Source organism: Amphiura filiformis, chromosome 5 (assembly GCF_039555335.1).
Source record: "Amphiura filiformis chromosome 5, Afil_fr2py, whole genome shotgun sequence".
NCBI classification, from domain to species: domain Eukaryota; kingdom Metazoa; phylum Echinodermata; class Ophiuroidea; order Amphilepidida; family Amphiuridae; genus Amphiura; species Amphiura filiformis.
Window position 1 is genome coordinate 49,274,096 of NC_092632.1, and position 16,978 is coordinate 49,291,073.

A 16,978-nucleotide genomic window follows, 5' to 3' on the forward strand; every position below is an offset into this window, starting at 1 on the left:
AACTTGATAATTTTGGATTATCTGAAATATACATTTTGTTAATTGGACTTTCTCTTCATGTCATTTGACACCCTGTTCGTGAACATTGAGCAAGAATTTACCAAGATATGCGCCTCCAAACTCTCAAACCCCAAAATGAAAAGTTCAATTTTAACGATTCAATTGTGCCTGTTACACTGTGTGCTTTATTGATTGGCCCGTGGTGCTTGTGTGCAATACAACGATGCGTTCCCATTGAAAATCATTGAAAATGCAACTTTTGATTTTGGGGTTTGAGACTTTGGAGGCGCATATCTTGGTCAATTCTTGTTCGTTTTTCACGAACAGGATGTCAAATGAGAAAGCAAAGTCCAATTAACAAAATGTATATTTCAGAATAATCCAAAATTATCAAGTTATTGAACAACAAGGATGAGTATAACTGACGAGTTTCTTTTTGTGCCTGGTGTATAAGCCTTATACCTATATCTATATCATATTGCAGTGCAACCCCCACCCCCAGGTTTAACTACTAGCAGACTATGTTAGCACAACTATCCTTCTAATAAAGATGCAAAAAATGAATTTTGATGATATTTTGAAAAATTTTCTGAATGAGCTAGTCGCTGAATAGGCCTTCAACTCCCGGATTATGATGATTTTGACTTATAAACTCTAATGACAATGCGTATATATGTGTGTAAATTCACAAATATGACTTGCATTTCATCATTTTAATAAGCACTCCCCAAAAATGTCTGACTTAAGTGCCCAGGGTGCTAAATAAGTCAAATATAAACTGAGCTCAAAAAGAAACTTATAATTTTTCACAAGGTCATATCTTGAAATCCTGTCCATCAAATTGAACCAAAATTACACACAGGTTTGCTTTAATACTCTACTCTTGACACATGTCAGTAACCAAGCAGTTATCCAACTGACACAACAGCAAAATGCACTGACATGAAACAGCTTCATGGACCACTTTCACAACCCAGCCCTGTTTCATGAAAAAAGTGTATGGAAAGCAGAAAGCAGCACCGTTTTATCATCTGTGCAAGGATCTTGCGTGCATTCTCACAGATTTTTTGTGCTGGGTGCGAAATGTTGGGCGCGAAATGTTGGGCTGTGAAAGTGGAGGAACTTCCAGGAAGCTGTCCCGTGACAGTGCATTTTGCTGTTGTGTCAGTTGGACAACTGCTTGGTTACTGACATGTGTTTTGAGTAGAGTATTAAAGTAATCCTGCGTGTAATTTTGATTCATTTTGATTGACAGTATTTTAAGATATTACCTTGTGAGTCACAAGTTGTAAAAAATTATAAGTTTCTTTTTGAGCTCAGTGTAGTAATCGATTAAGATAAAGAAATAGAGTGCAAACAAACATTACTTGTGTTGACTGTGCACAGGACTGTGTGTTGACTGATGTGCATCACCATGTGAAACAGTGCTAGAAGAGTGCAAACTATAGAAATACAGTAGGGAATAAAATAACAGACATGCATTCATGAATAGAAACATGCAAACAATATCATGAAATGTAAATGAAATAGCTACATAGTACATGTATGTTCATCTTGGCAGTCTCAGATCTATTTGATAAAATTCAACTTTTCTCCCTCTATTCTGTTATGCTTTTTCTTTTCCTTTTTTAACCATCAGGTCAGCAATTCTTTAAGGGGTCGGATAGCAATGTTTGCACAGTATATTTTGTGGGACAAGAGAGCACATCAGACACATCAAATTACATTCTGAATATGAAGAATGTCCTTCTGATATCAAATAATTTTGATTTTTTGAAATTTGCGATATAATACAAAATTATTAAAAATTGACATTTTTGCAATTTTCAAAATTATTTTATATCATTGTTTTCAGAATGTAATATGATGTGTCTGATGTGCTCTCAGGTTCCACAAAAAATTACGTGAAAACGTCGCTATCAGAGCCCTTAACAGCTTTTCAATATATGACACAGGTGATATGATAAACTCTGGACAGAGGAAGGAAATTTGAACATTTGAAATAGAGACATATTGGGAAAAGTAAAGATCATTTGATGGGAAAAAAATGAGGCAATAGGGAAACTCCTGCTTAGGAAATTGAAATTACATTTGGATAGAAATGTAGCATATCCAAGTCTGTGAGAAATGCACACACAAAATTGAGGTCATTTTTACTTGCTTTGAATAGGAACTTTGCACAAAATACTTCTTAAAGGCATAGAGGACTGGGAACATAAAGCATAAGAAAATGGGTATACTTAGTAAATCGAAACAGCCAAATCCTAAGGGGATTTCAATGAGCAAATTTAGCCGGGGGAGGGTGGGGGCACTGTTGGTATGCATCATGTGCCTGTCAATAGACCCCCTTTTATTAAGGCAAACTCTACACCCAATGACCCCTTTCCTTTTTTCATCCCCCTTTTTATATAGTAATTTACACCAAATCTGCAAATTTTTGCTCACTTTGCATGCATTTTGAACAAATGTAACATTTTAGGTACAATATTAGCTTCAAAATTGCAAATTTTCACAAAATTTTGCACATTTTTGCTCTGTCAATGACACCCGATTTTTACTATCCCACACTGATTGACCCCCATTTTCTTGGAGCTCACACTGAATGGCCCCTTTAAAAAATCCTATACCAATAGACCCCAATTGTCACAGGTACGCCACTTTCATATTCATGCTCCCTCCCATCCCCCGCCCTCCTGTCCCCTCCCAAGGCAGGTCATTATTGCAGAAGGTGTAATGAGTGTTTGGTTACAGCTGAGTGCTGTAACTTCACAGCACTGTCACTTCTTTTGGTATTTTTACACTTTTCTTTCCTTTTCAAAATGATACTCACAACCTGCAACCAAGCACACTAATTTGTGTCTTTTGTTACACCACTATGCTAAAAAAAATATTAGCATTACATACCATCAGAGAAAAGGCTATAATACAATTTCCAAAAGAATTTATATTATGCCAATGACTATTAAAAAATAGCATTCATAAGTGATAGATTTGTCACAATGCTCAATACATTGCTCATAATTCAAGAGACATACAGCATAAAACAAACACTGACTAATCAATGATTTAATAATGCTGTGTCTGGCCGAGTCAATCAATGAATAGATATTTATTTATTTGATGTGCATTACCATATGACTAATATATTGACTTCTTGGACTCCAAAGAATGAATAATGATCTTGTTGACAACATCTTTTTAGGAAATGTGTAACAAAACATTTCTGGCAGTAATTATGACAGCAATAACACTTTTATATCATACAAAGGTTGTCAAAAATCATAATTGATCAATAAACAATTATCATGTTATAACCTGAGACTAGTAAACCAACATATTGGTATGCAAGTCTCAGTTATCACATATAAAATGTAACTTTATTTTTATGGAAATTGCATGGAGAGCTTTAACATTCACATTAAAAACGCTCTTTCCCTAGTCTCAATTCTGGTAACTTAATCAACAAAACCTCCTAACATTTCCTTACAACTTTTTGAGTATAACATGTTACCTGTTAATCGAGTACCTCCTTCATGAGAAAACGATTTCCATGAATTAAAAGGTGTATTGTACTTCCAATAGAAATTCTAGCAGTTTCTAACCATCAAAATGATCAATGTTACAGTTCCTAACTGCTATAATTTTGAACTACCTATATTTAAAGGGTGTAATTGAGTAGTGCAGGGATGTCAGAATGTAACTCACTGCTGTTGTCTAATGGGATATCATTTTCTTTAGAAGGGGTCCCAAATGTGGGGGTGTCACTTTTTACACCAAAAATAGGTCATACATATTCTTAAATTTATCTAGGGCTTGTGACTATAAGTATAATTTCAATATTGGCTAAAATTACAGTTACAATCAAAATGTGTATGCATTACATTTGCATTCTTCTTAAATAGACTAAGGGAGCAAATATTTTATTCATTTCTATTTTTTATTTATTTTTTTTAAATAATTTGTTGTGGGGCTCTGTGTGGGTCATAAACATTTTAAACCTGGATGAAGAGGCTGGAAAAAAAGTAACTCTAGTAGTTGCATACTTGGGATCCCCTTTCAAAGAAAATGACAGCCCCCTAAGATGAAGACTTTTGCTAAAGTGCTTCTTCCTTTTCTGGGTCGGAGATGCAAGTGCACAATTTCAGAAGTGATACTCAGACGTGTGCACAAGTACACATGTGGACTAGCACTTGTAATGTGTTCCTGTCAATAACTCATTGAAGTTACAAGTGCAGACATGCATCTGTGATTTATGTGTGTTGCATTTGCATTTTTAAAGACAAATTACATGTGTCATGATGAACAATGATGGGAATTAAAGCCATAATGTACAATTTCCTTCATATTTGAATTATTTTAATTGTGAACCAAAACTGCTCAAATAATATTGGTTATAACCAGGGTCAGGGACAGGCGATTTGCACGGAAAAAATAGCAAATTGCGAAGATCATGCGGAACTTTTTTCAGTGCAAATCATGTATCCCTGGCCCTGCCCATATGAAAAAATAGCCAATTGCGCGGAGATTGCGTGGAAAAAATGTTCCGCGCAAATCGCCTGTCCCTGGTTATAACTGCTGGGAAGGCTTTCTGTCCATTTTAATCCGAAAAAAAAAACCAAGCTAAACTGAAAGTAACCCCACTGGCTATTTTGGCTGTTTTTAAACGGAGTTCTTAGGGTGACTTGATGTCATAATTATGACATAATGCAAATTGCTCTGCTGACCTATAAGCACCATAAGTTTGGCTGATTCCATTTTGGTGGAAGTTGACTTTGGGACATGTGTAAATGTTACTAAGTATGCCAAAAAATCAGGTTTGAAAAAAAAAACACCAAATTCATATTATAAGATTATACATTATGGCTTTAAAGAAGAGTGATTCAATCTATTAAGTAATGTGATTACCTGAAAAATCAAACTTAAAAGAATGAACACATATTGTGCTTTACTAGTATGTGCCTTCCTCCAGATTCTCAGCTTCAGCACACATTTGTTTAAATTTAATTTTTACATATAAAGCAAAAATGTGACAGTGACACAACATCTATAGGATTAAAAACAAATAGATACACAAAATTAAAAACCCAATGTTTCAAAGTTTTCAAAAAGACAAAACTTTTCATACTTGAGTTATAACTAAGAGCTGGTCTCTACACCTACCATATAGAGCTAGTCTCTCTTACTATATAAAGAAATGTCTTGTCTTTTTGAAATGTTGGGTTTGTGTAATTATTTTTTTTCACATTTTGCTCTTTTTTTCAATGATAAAATTAAAACAAATGTGTGTCGAAGCTGTGAATCTGGATGAGTGTACTTGATGGATGTTTTGTCACATATTTGCTGTTTTTAAATTTACCCTTGGTTAGTGTGACACATTTGTATCCTTATGGATCCATCCTTAAGTTCCCTGCTGGTCAGTTCAAATAGAATTTTCTAGTTTTTACATTCATTTTTACAGTCACCAGGCTATTTCAAATGTTAACATTTTTAAATCAAGAATTTAATTATTAATGGCCAGTATATTGCACTTTGAAATTTGAGTAGTAAAATAATTTTGTGATTGGTTGTGGAGTTCACTTGCTAGGAAAGGGAAAGAAAAGGTAAATATAAATTTTAAGTCATATTTTGACTTTATTTTCCTCCATTATTCATTTTGTTCCAAAAAAAACCTTTGGATTATGATTATATAAATTGAGCAAACTATGATTTTCATTGATGCCGAAACTTGATAAATAGGAATACTGTTATAGTCATGGACATTTTTGCAGTTGGATCAATCTACATGTATCAAATGCAGTAAACATAATCTCATGAACAGAAAATACAATGAAATCTACTCTCTACACAATGAGAATCAAACTACAATGTAAAGTAAGTAATGTCACAAATGAAGATCAAAACATGCACTTCTATAACTTAAAAAATACTCAAATATTTTTCAAGTTTTTGCAGATGTTCTTTTCCATATTTTGACACTTTTTGGCTCAATTTGACGTCTAAATGAAGGTTGTAAGCATTATTTTGTTATTACCAAACACTTATATCCTTGTATTCAATTGACAAATTTAGCATCTGCTTTCAGAAAGGTGAACTTTTCTGTGGCGCAGCTAGTGGTGCATCAAATTATGGATCCCCTGGCTTCAGGCCTGGGAATCATCAGGTAGAAGTAGCTCTATTTTCTGTAACCTGTCTAACAATTTTTTTTTAAATTATTTTAAACTTAAAAACACGGACAAATCATCTTCACCTGACATAATATTAATTTTACTTAAGAGCAACTTTAACATGTATCTAAGGTAACATATAACATACATAAATGAATGCACAAAAATGCAGCCAATGATATTACATACCGTTCAGGATCTCCCTGTGGGCTGTTGTTGGATTGAATTCAAGAAATAAAAAATGAAAAGGAAGTTATAGGAATAATATGTTAAATTGCCCAAAGTAGTAGTGCTTGTTTTCATAAATAAGAATATAATTAGTTTGATTAAAGTGAAAACAGAATCATGAAATATAACTACTTAAAGGTTGGCCTTAACCCTGAAATAATAAAAAAACCTTTTGAGCTTCATAACTGCTAAATAATTATTATTGGTCTAAAGTTTATAAAAGTATGCATATTTAGAATGGCAACACTTGACCAATCCATTTGCGAGTTTTGGACCCCCCCCTCCCCGCAAAAAACCCAACTTGTTTGCACAGTTTTAAGCATTATAAATCAACATTCTTTCTATTATCACCATATTACACTAAAAGGCCAATAATTCAGAAATTGTCACTAAACTCATGGACTACTTCAACATGCTATATAGTACCTACTTTGGCTGAAAACTGCAAACTGTGTTTATCTTAAGAAGCATTTTGGTAATCATAAACAAAGTATATTACACAAACTAAGGAGTGGGGAAAAAAAGTGACTTGGACATCACTAAAGATGCTGCTGCTCAAACATATGAAAATAGATTCAATATGAAAATATGAAAATAGATTCAATAGATGATAAAATATGATGTGGTATATCAAAAGGAGACACTTTTGGGCAGAATAGAAAATGGAGAAATAGCCAAAAATCTGCCCGGGGTGATTTTTTTTGGGGGGTTGTTGCAAATTTGTGATGTTAATAATGTTCAAAATAGTGTCTGATAGTTTCAGACCGGAATATAACTGGCATCTTGTAGTTTTTCAGACATTTATAAAGGTCATTCCTGCTCTCAAAATTGTCAATTATATTTTAAAGGCCGATATCTCAATTTCCAATTTTGTAATACCATAACTTACGAACTCAATAGCTTCGCTTAAAAATGTCCGTTGGGGAAAACGGCATTGTGGAGCAAAATATCTCTATATTTAAGATATGTTAAACACATCACAAATGAATGTGCAAATTTCTTATTGCTATTTCAAAATGACAAGTTGTGTATTCTTACGGTTCTGGATCCTTAGGAAAGATTCTTCTTGGAGTTGCCTCTGGTAAGTCTGGTAACCCAGTATTGATGGTCACTGCCAAACGACTCTTGCTACGTGTCAGTGTCATACCAGGTCCAAGGTTTATCTGCTGCTTTCTCTATAAATCAAACATATTATAGTAAGTAAAACCAAAATGTCAGTGATTTACTAGGAATGGAATAAATGACATCACAGAATTATGAGGATTGCATATTTAAGTCACATATTTGACAATCTATTGTTGGAGAAATCATCTGCCAACCTGGTTGCTAAGCAGCAGTCAACAAGAAATGTACACTGATCATCACTTCAAAAAAAGATAACTGATAGAGATAATGAAATGTCTACAGGTACACTTGTGTAATTTCTTTTGACTAAAATGATGAAAATTCAACAAATAATTGTCTACAGAACACTGAACAGTCCTGATGAACATCTTCAAGAATCATTTAAACTGCAGTATACATCAACTAAACCATCACAGCTTGACTCAGTGTTCAAATTATTAACAGAGAACTAAAACCAGCAATGAACAACTTACAAAGCAAGCAGCATATGCTTCATCTAGGCCAAAAATGTTTTTCTTTTGCATTTGAAAGCATACAGATAGATATTCATCATTGCATTAGCATGAATCCACTAAAGGATCGACAAACCACTTCTGTAACCTAACTTGAAAAACTTCAGACCAAGAATTTCCAAATGGTTTTGAAACTTTGAAACAGACACAACATATTGAGCTGCATTTCTGAACAACAACATTGAAAAAGGTGCTGCGGATATTTTGAGACTAAAGCATTAAAACTTACCATTTTCAAAAGCATCTAGAGAAGTTGCAACAAAGTGTACCAAATTACTGACTGAGGAGTATATATAAATGTACCTGGTACTTACATGCAGAAGTAAATATGGAATGGCTATATTAGACAAAAGCTGGGGCAAAAGCAAACAAGAGTCTTCATTGTATAACCTTACTTTCTTTCCAATTAAATAAATTTTATTGAGTTGAAGTCTTTACACAGCCCTCAGACAGTCTTCTCAAATAAACTTTTGTTAGAGACCTATAAAGAAAGTTACCAAAATATTTGATTTGCCATAGATAGCCTAATGCAGTTTGCAATATTAAATAGACAACAAAACCCAAGGACACCTAAGTAGCTTACTAATACAATGGTTACTATACTCTGTTGCCACATAAAATAATTAAGAGGCATATTCATAGATTTGGTGGGGGCAGTGTGCAACTGAACTTTTTAGAATGTCCATTGTCCATAGTTTGACTTTATGATGTGATACACTCATAATTTACCATGAAGTGCCAAATTAAAGTAACAACAACTTTTTAATTGTCAAAAAAAAAAGCAAAAAAAAACCCCAACATTTTATTAAAATTATTGGATCCAATAATATTTGTAACCAACTCACATTTATATGACTTCAAAATTTGCCTTTATGTCAGCTTCAATTTAAGCAAACTGAAGTGACCAAAATTATAATGGTATTTTATGGCCATTTCAATTTGGTTTACTTATCTTGGTCTACATTTCTGTGACACTGAATCCTAATTTCCTTTTTACTTTGTCCATAAGGGAAAAGATATTAAACAACATTTTCTCACAAGCTAAACAACATCCTAGGTTACATATGAAAGGGTTCTGCAAAAGCTGAGATTGTGAGGTTGGGGGTAGAACTTTTTGAATAACCCTCATATTTTTAACTATTTTTAGAGCTCTGTACAAATAAAAAAAAATATAATTGTTTAGCATGTGAAAATGTATCTATAGCTTAATTCTTTTCATAATTACTCACATATATTTATTTTGAAAGTCATTTACTTGTGCTCTATTCTTTCTATTCACATTTATAACCTTTACTTCTTTTAAAAGGGCATTTCGTGATCCACAGCCTCATCCCCCCACTTTTCTCAAAAAAAGTTGAGATTTTTATATCACTGGAAACCTATGGCTACATAATGTTTATATACAAAAAATTTCTTGCAGATTATTTCGTTTAGCAAAGATATCGTGAAATTTGAATTTCGTTCTGGTGCACCAGAACGAAATTACAACACATTGTCTATGGAGCAGTGTAATACACATAATCATTCATAACTCGCAAACGCAAAATCGGAAACAACTGAAATTTTGGGAATAAGCTTTTTTCGTGGATATCTACTGAAAAATGTCATAAAAAGAGGATGCTAGGATCACGAAATACTCCTTTAATACAGGATTTGTATAAGAGGTGGAAAGTTTTATACATCTGAGAAATTTCATAGCATTTGTGCAATTATGTTTCTTGCTATATGCTTGGAAAAGTACACAACAACAAAAACAAAACAACACTAACAAACAGCAAAAACTTATATTTAATTACCTCCAAGTCTGGTGTATTCACAGGAGACCTGCTTTTTTTCAGCGGTAAATGAGCCTCTAAATTCTTGCGTGCAGATCGCTCTCCTTCCATTTCATGTACCCGCTCACATCTTGGCTTAGCACCAGGGGGTGCACTCTTTGGTGGAGTTGGACGATCTAATGAAGATGATGATTTCATACCAGGAGAAGACCTTCAAAAATGATGTTACTGTACATTAATATTTAAAACTAATAATTAAATATTAAACTGTTACCAGTAAACAATCACATCCAGTATTATTACACATTTGGCCATGTGATCTTCATAGGAAAACAGCTAGGTTTTTAATGCTCTGCATGGACACCTTACTTTTAAAGTTTTATATTTCTTATTCTTGTTGGACTCTGTACAGTATTTTAATCATATTTTGTTTATAGGCTTTGTTGACCACTTTTGTACTTTGATATTTTGTTTCTTTGTAAAGGCTTATAGGCATTGGGCGCTGTATGTATTAAATTTCTCATTTTAGATCCGCATATATCAATGTTGCATGCAGCACACAAATACCATCCTTTTGTTGTTATATTTACCCCCATATTGTTGTCCCAATTTATAGACATTCAATGCAAACATTTATTTAATATCTGGATTTTCATCTGGTCCCATATATGGCCAGATACAAGAGTTCAACTTGGACTGTTGTTATACAATTTAATGTGGCAAATCAGCAAATATCCAGCATTTATAATGTATTACTTCATGTACCGTATTATCAAACCTCAGAGCAAAGATCTTTTAAGATCTTTAAATGATCTTTAAATGATCTTTAAATGATCTTTAAATGAATGTTAAAACATTGTTAAGATCTTTAAATGCTCTTTAAATGATCTTTAAATGAATGTTAAAACATTGCTGGAAAGGCTACATGTATTTACATTGGATGTATACTGGTACATAATTTGGTGACAATTGAAGCAAACTGCACAGCATAAATTATAGTACACACTAAAAAATTTATCACTTTTCAGGCATAAACTTTTACATAGGTTAATCATTCTCTGAGAGTTTTTGAATATATATCAGTGCCTGCGTATGTTGATATCTAGGTGGAAAACATGCTTGCTATGAACAAACCTTATTTACGTGGTACATACCTGGGACGTTCTTTCGCGTTCTCCATTCCATCCCTGGTCTTGGTTTTGTTCTTGTCTCTTTTTCTATTTAACAGTGTACTCATCTTATACTTGTTTGCCTCTGCCTGATCTCTGCTCCGCCATTCTCCCCCAAGAGATAAAGCTGACTGAGATGCACTAGCCATTGGCGCATTAAAGTTACTCATCTTGATCTTTTGTATTTATTTATGGGTTTCGAAACAAAAACATATATCTTGGAGATTATGATTTCCTGCTGCATCCTGCTACGGTGGTTTATGATTGATACGTTTGGCTCTCCAAATTTCCATAGTACACAACTTTTGTCACTGATTACATGAATCACATTGAGCACAACATTTTTCAGCAAAGATGTTATTATTTAATTAAAATAATGAAAATCCTGCAGAAAAAAAAAAGAAAGAAGGAAAAACTATAAAAAGCATAAAAAAGCACAAACACTAAAATTGCCAGAAGTAGTGTAATGGTCTATGGCCAGTGACTCAGTTTACTGATAAAAATGAGATAATTGTAGATTTTCAAAAGCATGTAGTTATTGTAGGCTATTCACATTACTCGGTTGGTAGGTGCGTGCATGATTACATCAGTGGCAGATCTAGAGCAGTCAGAGGGGGCCCAATTTGAGAAAAAATAAAATGTAATCATATCACGTTGCACTAGCACAATGCAGGTGGGTGTCTGAGGGGGGATGTGCCCCCTCAGAAGTAAGAGACTTTTGCAAAATGAAGCCCTAATTGAAGCAATTTGGTGGACCATTTTGGCACTACAAATGTATTGGTGTGTAAAGTTTTAATTTGAAAAAGCCAAATATTTGTGAAATGACGGTCCATGAAGCATTTCGTGGACAAGTTTTCCCTATTATCGTAGGCCTATAAATTGTGTTAAACATAAATTGGGAAATGTCAAAAGCAGAAGCAAAAATGGCCACTTGTTTATGGCCACTACGCAGGGGCGTGTCTGAGGGGAGATGTTCCCCTGAGAAGTTAAAAAATTTGGTAAAATGAAGACCTAATTGAAGCGATTTGGTGGATCATTTTGGCAATATTGTGTGTAAAATTTTACAACATGGGCGAACTTATCTTTGTACGTTGGGCCAATGTTGCCTTTTAATGTTGGCCCAACATGAATTTAGCCATGCCAGGCGCCCAACACTCCTAACGTTGGGCCAACGTCGATCCAACATTGACCCAACCCTAGGGCCAACATAAAATCTTTGAGGTCGGACAGACAGAATGACGGACAATCAGAACATAATACCTCCAGTGGAGGCATAAAAAGCATTCTAAACAGACCACACTAGTGCGCACACACGCTACATTTGTACAATATTTTGCAAAGTCCTTTCGCATTGGTCGACCAATCACATAAAAGAGCTACAATCCTGGAAAAAATAGTAGGCACACTCATACTAAACAATTGAAATGTGTGATCTATCAAAATTGGAGATGTGAACAAATCATGCATGCAATATATATGTGAAGCACAGACTCACCAGCACGTGCACCTTTCCCTACACCCATCGAATGTGTGTCATCAGCCCTCAGATCGGCCCTCAGACACACACATACAGGCATAGAGTTCTGCAGTAGCATGTTTTGTTGACATTTTGTGTAATGTTTACATCCATGACAGTTCTAATACCATCAACAGACAACTCAAATACAAAGGATATCAGTTGGCAATCTTAATGTTATGCAATCAAGTTTACAACACTATCACTCTTACAATGAGCAGAAAGTCACTGAGTCATGCAATTCAAGTACCAATATTGATTACTTCAAGTGGCCTACTACAGTGACCAGATATAATCTTTCTGATTTTTATGTTATTTTGCAATAACAACACCCTGTTTTCTTTGATTTTGGTATGAAATTGAGCAAATAGAATTAATTGTCATGTTAATTTGGAGTTATTAGGGGCAACTAAAATATGAGGTAAGTTTTATATGTTTGGAATCTGTAGTGCCTATTCTGAAGGAATTATTGCCATGTAAACAAACCATCCCTTGGCCTATATGGATTGGACATGGTGTACTGCTTTTCAGTACCGTACCCTGTTTTCCATGGGTGACTGTAGGAACCCATGGATTCGATCCATGTAACCTTCCCCACTCTCCAGCTTTCATTGTTGGAGGTATCGTGAGGTACTCACACCTGTGTCACTACGATTTCTACTCACTTCTCTGTGCAGGCTTCCATGCATAGGTCTGAGACACATAGGATAGGCCCATCTAGTTTTTTAAAATGATTTTAAAATTTTATATCTTCATGGAGATATTTTTAAGGACTCTTAAACTCTTAAACCATTCAACATGTTCAAGGACTCAAGTTTTTGAGAAGATGCGCCTAGCAGGGGTAGCGCTAGAACAAAACATTCCAGAGTCCGCAGGGACCCCCGAACTTGCAGAAAATTAAAAAGTAGAGGGTCCGAAGTAGAGTTTGGTGAGTCCGAGTTACAAATGTAGCATAAATAGTATGTCTGCGTTAGCGCTAGATTGAAAAACTGGGGTCTGCAGGGACCCCTGAACTCACAGAAAATATAAAAACAGGGGGTCCGAACTCTATTTTGGTGGGTCCGGGACCCCAAAATGCAGCCTAGCGCTACCCCTGCGCCTAGGATACGATGCGATACTGATCATACTGTAGCCTCTAAAAACGTGGGTCCAGTTGTACAGTGTACACCCATCGAATGTGTGTTATCGGCCCTGTAGGGACCCATGGATTCAATCCATGTAATTCAGTTGAATAGTTTTCAGAGTTTAAGAATCCTAAAAAATATCTTCACAAAGGTATAAAATTAAACTCTTTAAACCATTCCACTGGACTCTGCTTGATTCTTTATAGCCTGTGCTGTGTTTATTATGCTCGTGTACGTGATACACACAGCCCAGACCATGAAAGAAATAAAAAATTAACTTTAATAATAATTTAAGTTTATATGTGACACGATCAAAGGAAATGCAAATGAGTCGGATGTCGCTAATATTGATTTTGAGATATTGGCAAAGAAAGTGTTAAAATTCTTTTGTTTTATACTGTTTTCAGCGATAAATTGATGTTAACTTCACAAAGAAAAGTCGTATCAATATGGGGTTTTCAGTTCTTGAAAGCTCAGAATTTCCTCTTTAGAAACTTGTGTAAAACTCATTTTCAACCAGGGCCGACATGTGACTCATTCCTCTTGATCATGTCACATATTGAAATAATATTCATTACCATTCATTTGATGCAGAGTCGTGAGCATGGACATTGTGAGGTCACAGCAGGCACTAGTCCTGCCAGCAAGACTTCATTATCATAAACATAATGACATCTACAGACCTGATGCCAAGTTACAGTTACTGAAACTAAGGCGGCACAGGTCTGACACACTGCTCGAACAGACACAAGCCAATCCTGTCTAAAAATGGGTTTTCTTATTTCTAATTCATGAATTATATAAAGATTGGTCATGTTGGTTGCGCATTCATGAGATGCTAATCGCTATTGTGTTAATTTCTGTTGTGACAAACACGCATCTATTCAATTCTCTTTCACTTCACTGGACATGGCATTGACATGGTCATGGACGGCGTATGGAACATGAGATGAGAAATGATAGCCGCATTGGTATCAAGGTCACGTCACTGAAGTCTTGAAGTTGAATTGATGTTCAAGTTGTGTTTGTATTGTTCTCAGAAAAAAGCCAGGTTTTCTACCTATGGCGCTCTAGCTGAAATACAGCAAGATATTGTGATGTATGAAAGATAGTCAAATGTAAACCTGTATTTTAGATAGAGTATCTCGTGCTAAAAAAAGCTCGACAGGTCACAGAGGAAATATGAATCATGGAATATTATTACATGATATGATTGACATGCATGTTCATACATACGCGCTATATAACGGCGCGCGTGATTGGTCGAGAGCTGGGCATAAACAACGTTTATGCCCGGTGGCAGGGTTGCCAAACCCGCGATTTGGTCGCCCAATTGGGCGATTTCCGACAACCGTCCCGCGACACAGAAACTGCTCCCGCGATTTCGCGACATTTGGGCTACTTTGAAAATCTCACCCGCGAAATATATTAAATGTTGGGCGATTTGTGACAAAGCCGACTTCAAAACTTATTTGTTGACCATGATTGCCAATTCTTTCAATGGTCATTCAACAAAAGCACCAAACAACTAGTTCAATAAACAAAAGTTACAAAATATTTTGTGGTAAGTGTGCTTCCCATGACAATGACACGCACAGGGAGGGGGGCTGGTTAATCGCAATGTTGTTGCTCAAGACCACTTGAGCTGGAGGATTATCCTTAAAATATTCCCATCTAAATACTCACAAGTGGTTTAAGACGACTTAAGTAGCTTCTTAACGGGGTGCCAAGTTTCTACTTCAACATAAGTTGTTGGGTTTTTTTCCGTTGGCGGTTCTTTTGAAATAAAATGTGCAAACACCTACCGCATATTTTCTTTTGAAATGGCATGATGATCAAAAGTACCACTTAGTCATTATCCACGGACCCGGCCGTTTTGGGCTTGATTAAAAATATACATGCACATGTTGTTATCACTCAGCTTTTTTTGTGTAGGCCTATATTGTAATGAATGGCATATGTCTATAATAAATGTGTTTGTTTTCCTGCCATTTTTTTAGAATAATTTTTGTTCGTTTGTTTATAATTTGTTTCAGCATTTCCCCAAAATTAAAAAGGTACCGGTAGTGCAGAACCCCGTCAAAAGTCAACATTTTATTTTCCTTGCAGTTTATTTTTTCTTAAATTTTTGAAAATGTTTGTTAGTTTTTCATTATTTCAGCATTCCCCCAAAATGTCACGTGTGTTGTCTTGCAGTTTAAATATTTTTCAGTTTTATTAGTTTATAATTTAAGCCTATAACAAAAAATCAGTTTTTGTTAGTTTTTTATATAATTTATTTAAGCATTTTAAAAAAAAATAGAAAGAAAGGGGTGTCCTGAGCAATCTTTTAATTTTTCTTTTTTAAAAACTTTTTTTAATTTTTTGTTAGTTTTTTATTTCAGCTTTTCCCAAAAATTGCAAAATAAAGCAATAAGCAACCCCCCCTTCAAATCGACTTTTTCTTCCACTTTTTTTTTATTTTATTTTTTTTCTTCATTTTTTTGAAATTTGGTGTTTTTTAGAATTTATTTCAGTATTTTCCAAAAATTTCAAAATAAAAGGGGGGGTGTAGAACCCCCCTAAATCGACTTTAAAATTTTGGGCGATTTTTTGGCTATTTGGGCGACATTTCACGGCTAAAACCCGCGACTTGGGCTAAAAAGTTTTGGCAACCCTGCCCGGTGGCCCGGATGTGCGATCACGGGGTAGGAAAAACGAAGGAAATTCGTGGTTTTTAATGATGTTAATTGTTATTTTTTGTTATTATTTTGATGAAATAAGAATCACAAAATGTTCTGGTATGTTATGTATGAACGGGGTTCATTCATATCGGGCATAAACAACCGTTTAGTCATGATATGAATGAACCCCTAAATTAATATTGATACTGCAGTGCACGGAGACTAGAGCACCTCTCGGTTTTCATAAAGATGAAATGCATAATTTGGCTCACCTGTGACTAATCTCCTGCTGATATAATGGAGCATGAAATATCAAATCCTAAATAATTACAGGGAAAGGGAAACGATAAGCTTTTCATCGGCATCGGTTGTTAGGGAAGCCAATCCCGTCTAAAAACATCGCCATTTTGTCAGATGCGAGAGGGGGTGAGTCAGAGAAAATAAAGGTAAGGGTGAGTGTTGCCAGCCACGTTACAAGCAATCAATCAAGGAAGATCCTAAAACAAGCATTGCAAATCCCTGTGTATAATATTATATTGTTGCCAGCCTCTGGGGGTGGGGTATGAACGTTTGGACATTATTTATTGTGGGACATTAGAGCACATCAGACATATCGAATTGCATTCTGAATACGAAGAATGTCCTTCTGATATCAAATAATTTGATTTTTTTAAATTCGTAATGTAATACACATTTTATGGC

The 16,978-nt window shown here is 35.0% G+C and overlaps 1 protein-coding gene across 1 annotated transcript in view; it reads right to left on the reverse strand.

Moving 5' to 3' along the window:
• LOC140153301 (uncharacterized) overlaps positions 1–16,695 on the reverse strand; it is a 31,393-nt gene extending 14,698 nt beyond the window's left edge. Inside the window, exons 1-6 of the mRNA XM_072176020.1 lie at positions 16,549–16,695; positions 10,959–11,358; positions 9,826–10,015; positions 7,431–7,567; positions 6,354–6,374; positions 1,368–1,442 (exon numbers count right to left, since the gene is read on the reverse strand). Coding sequence (XP_072032121.1) covers positions 1,368–1,442; positions 6,354–6,374; positions 7,431–7,567; positions 9,826–10,015; positions 10,959–11,143 — 608 coding nt within the window. The 5' untranslated portion in view covers positions 11,144–11,358; positions 16,549–16,695. The remainder of the gene's footprint in view (positions 1–1,367; positions 1,443–6,353; positions 6,375–7,430; positions 7,568–9,825; positions 10,016–10,958; positions 11,359–16,548) is intronic.
• Between the last annotated feature and the right edge of the window lie 283 nt (positions 16,696–16,978).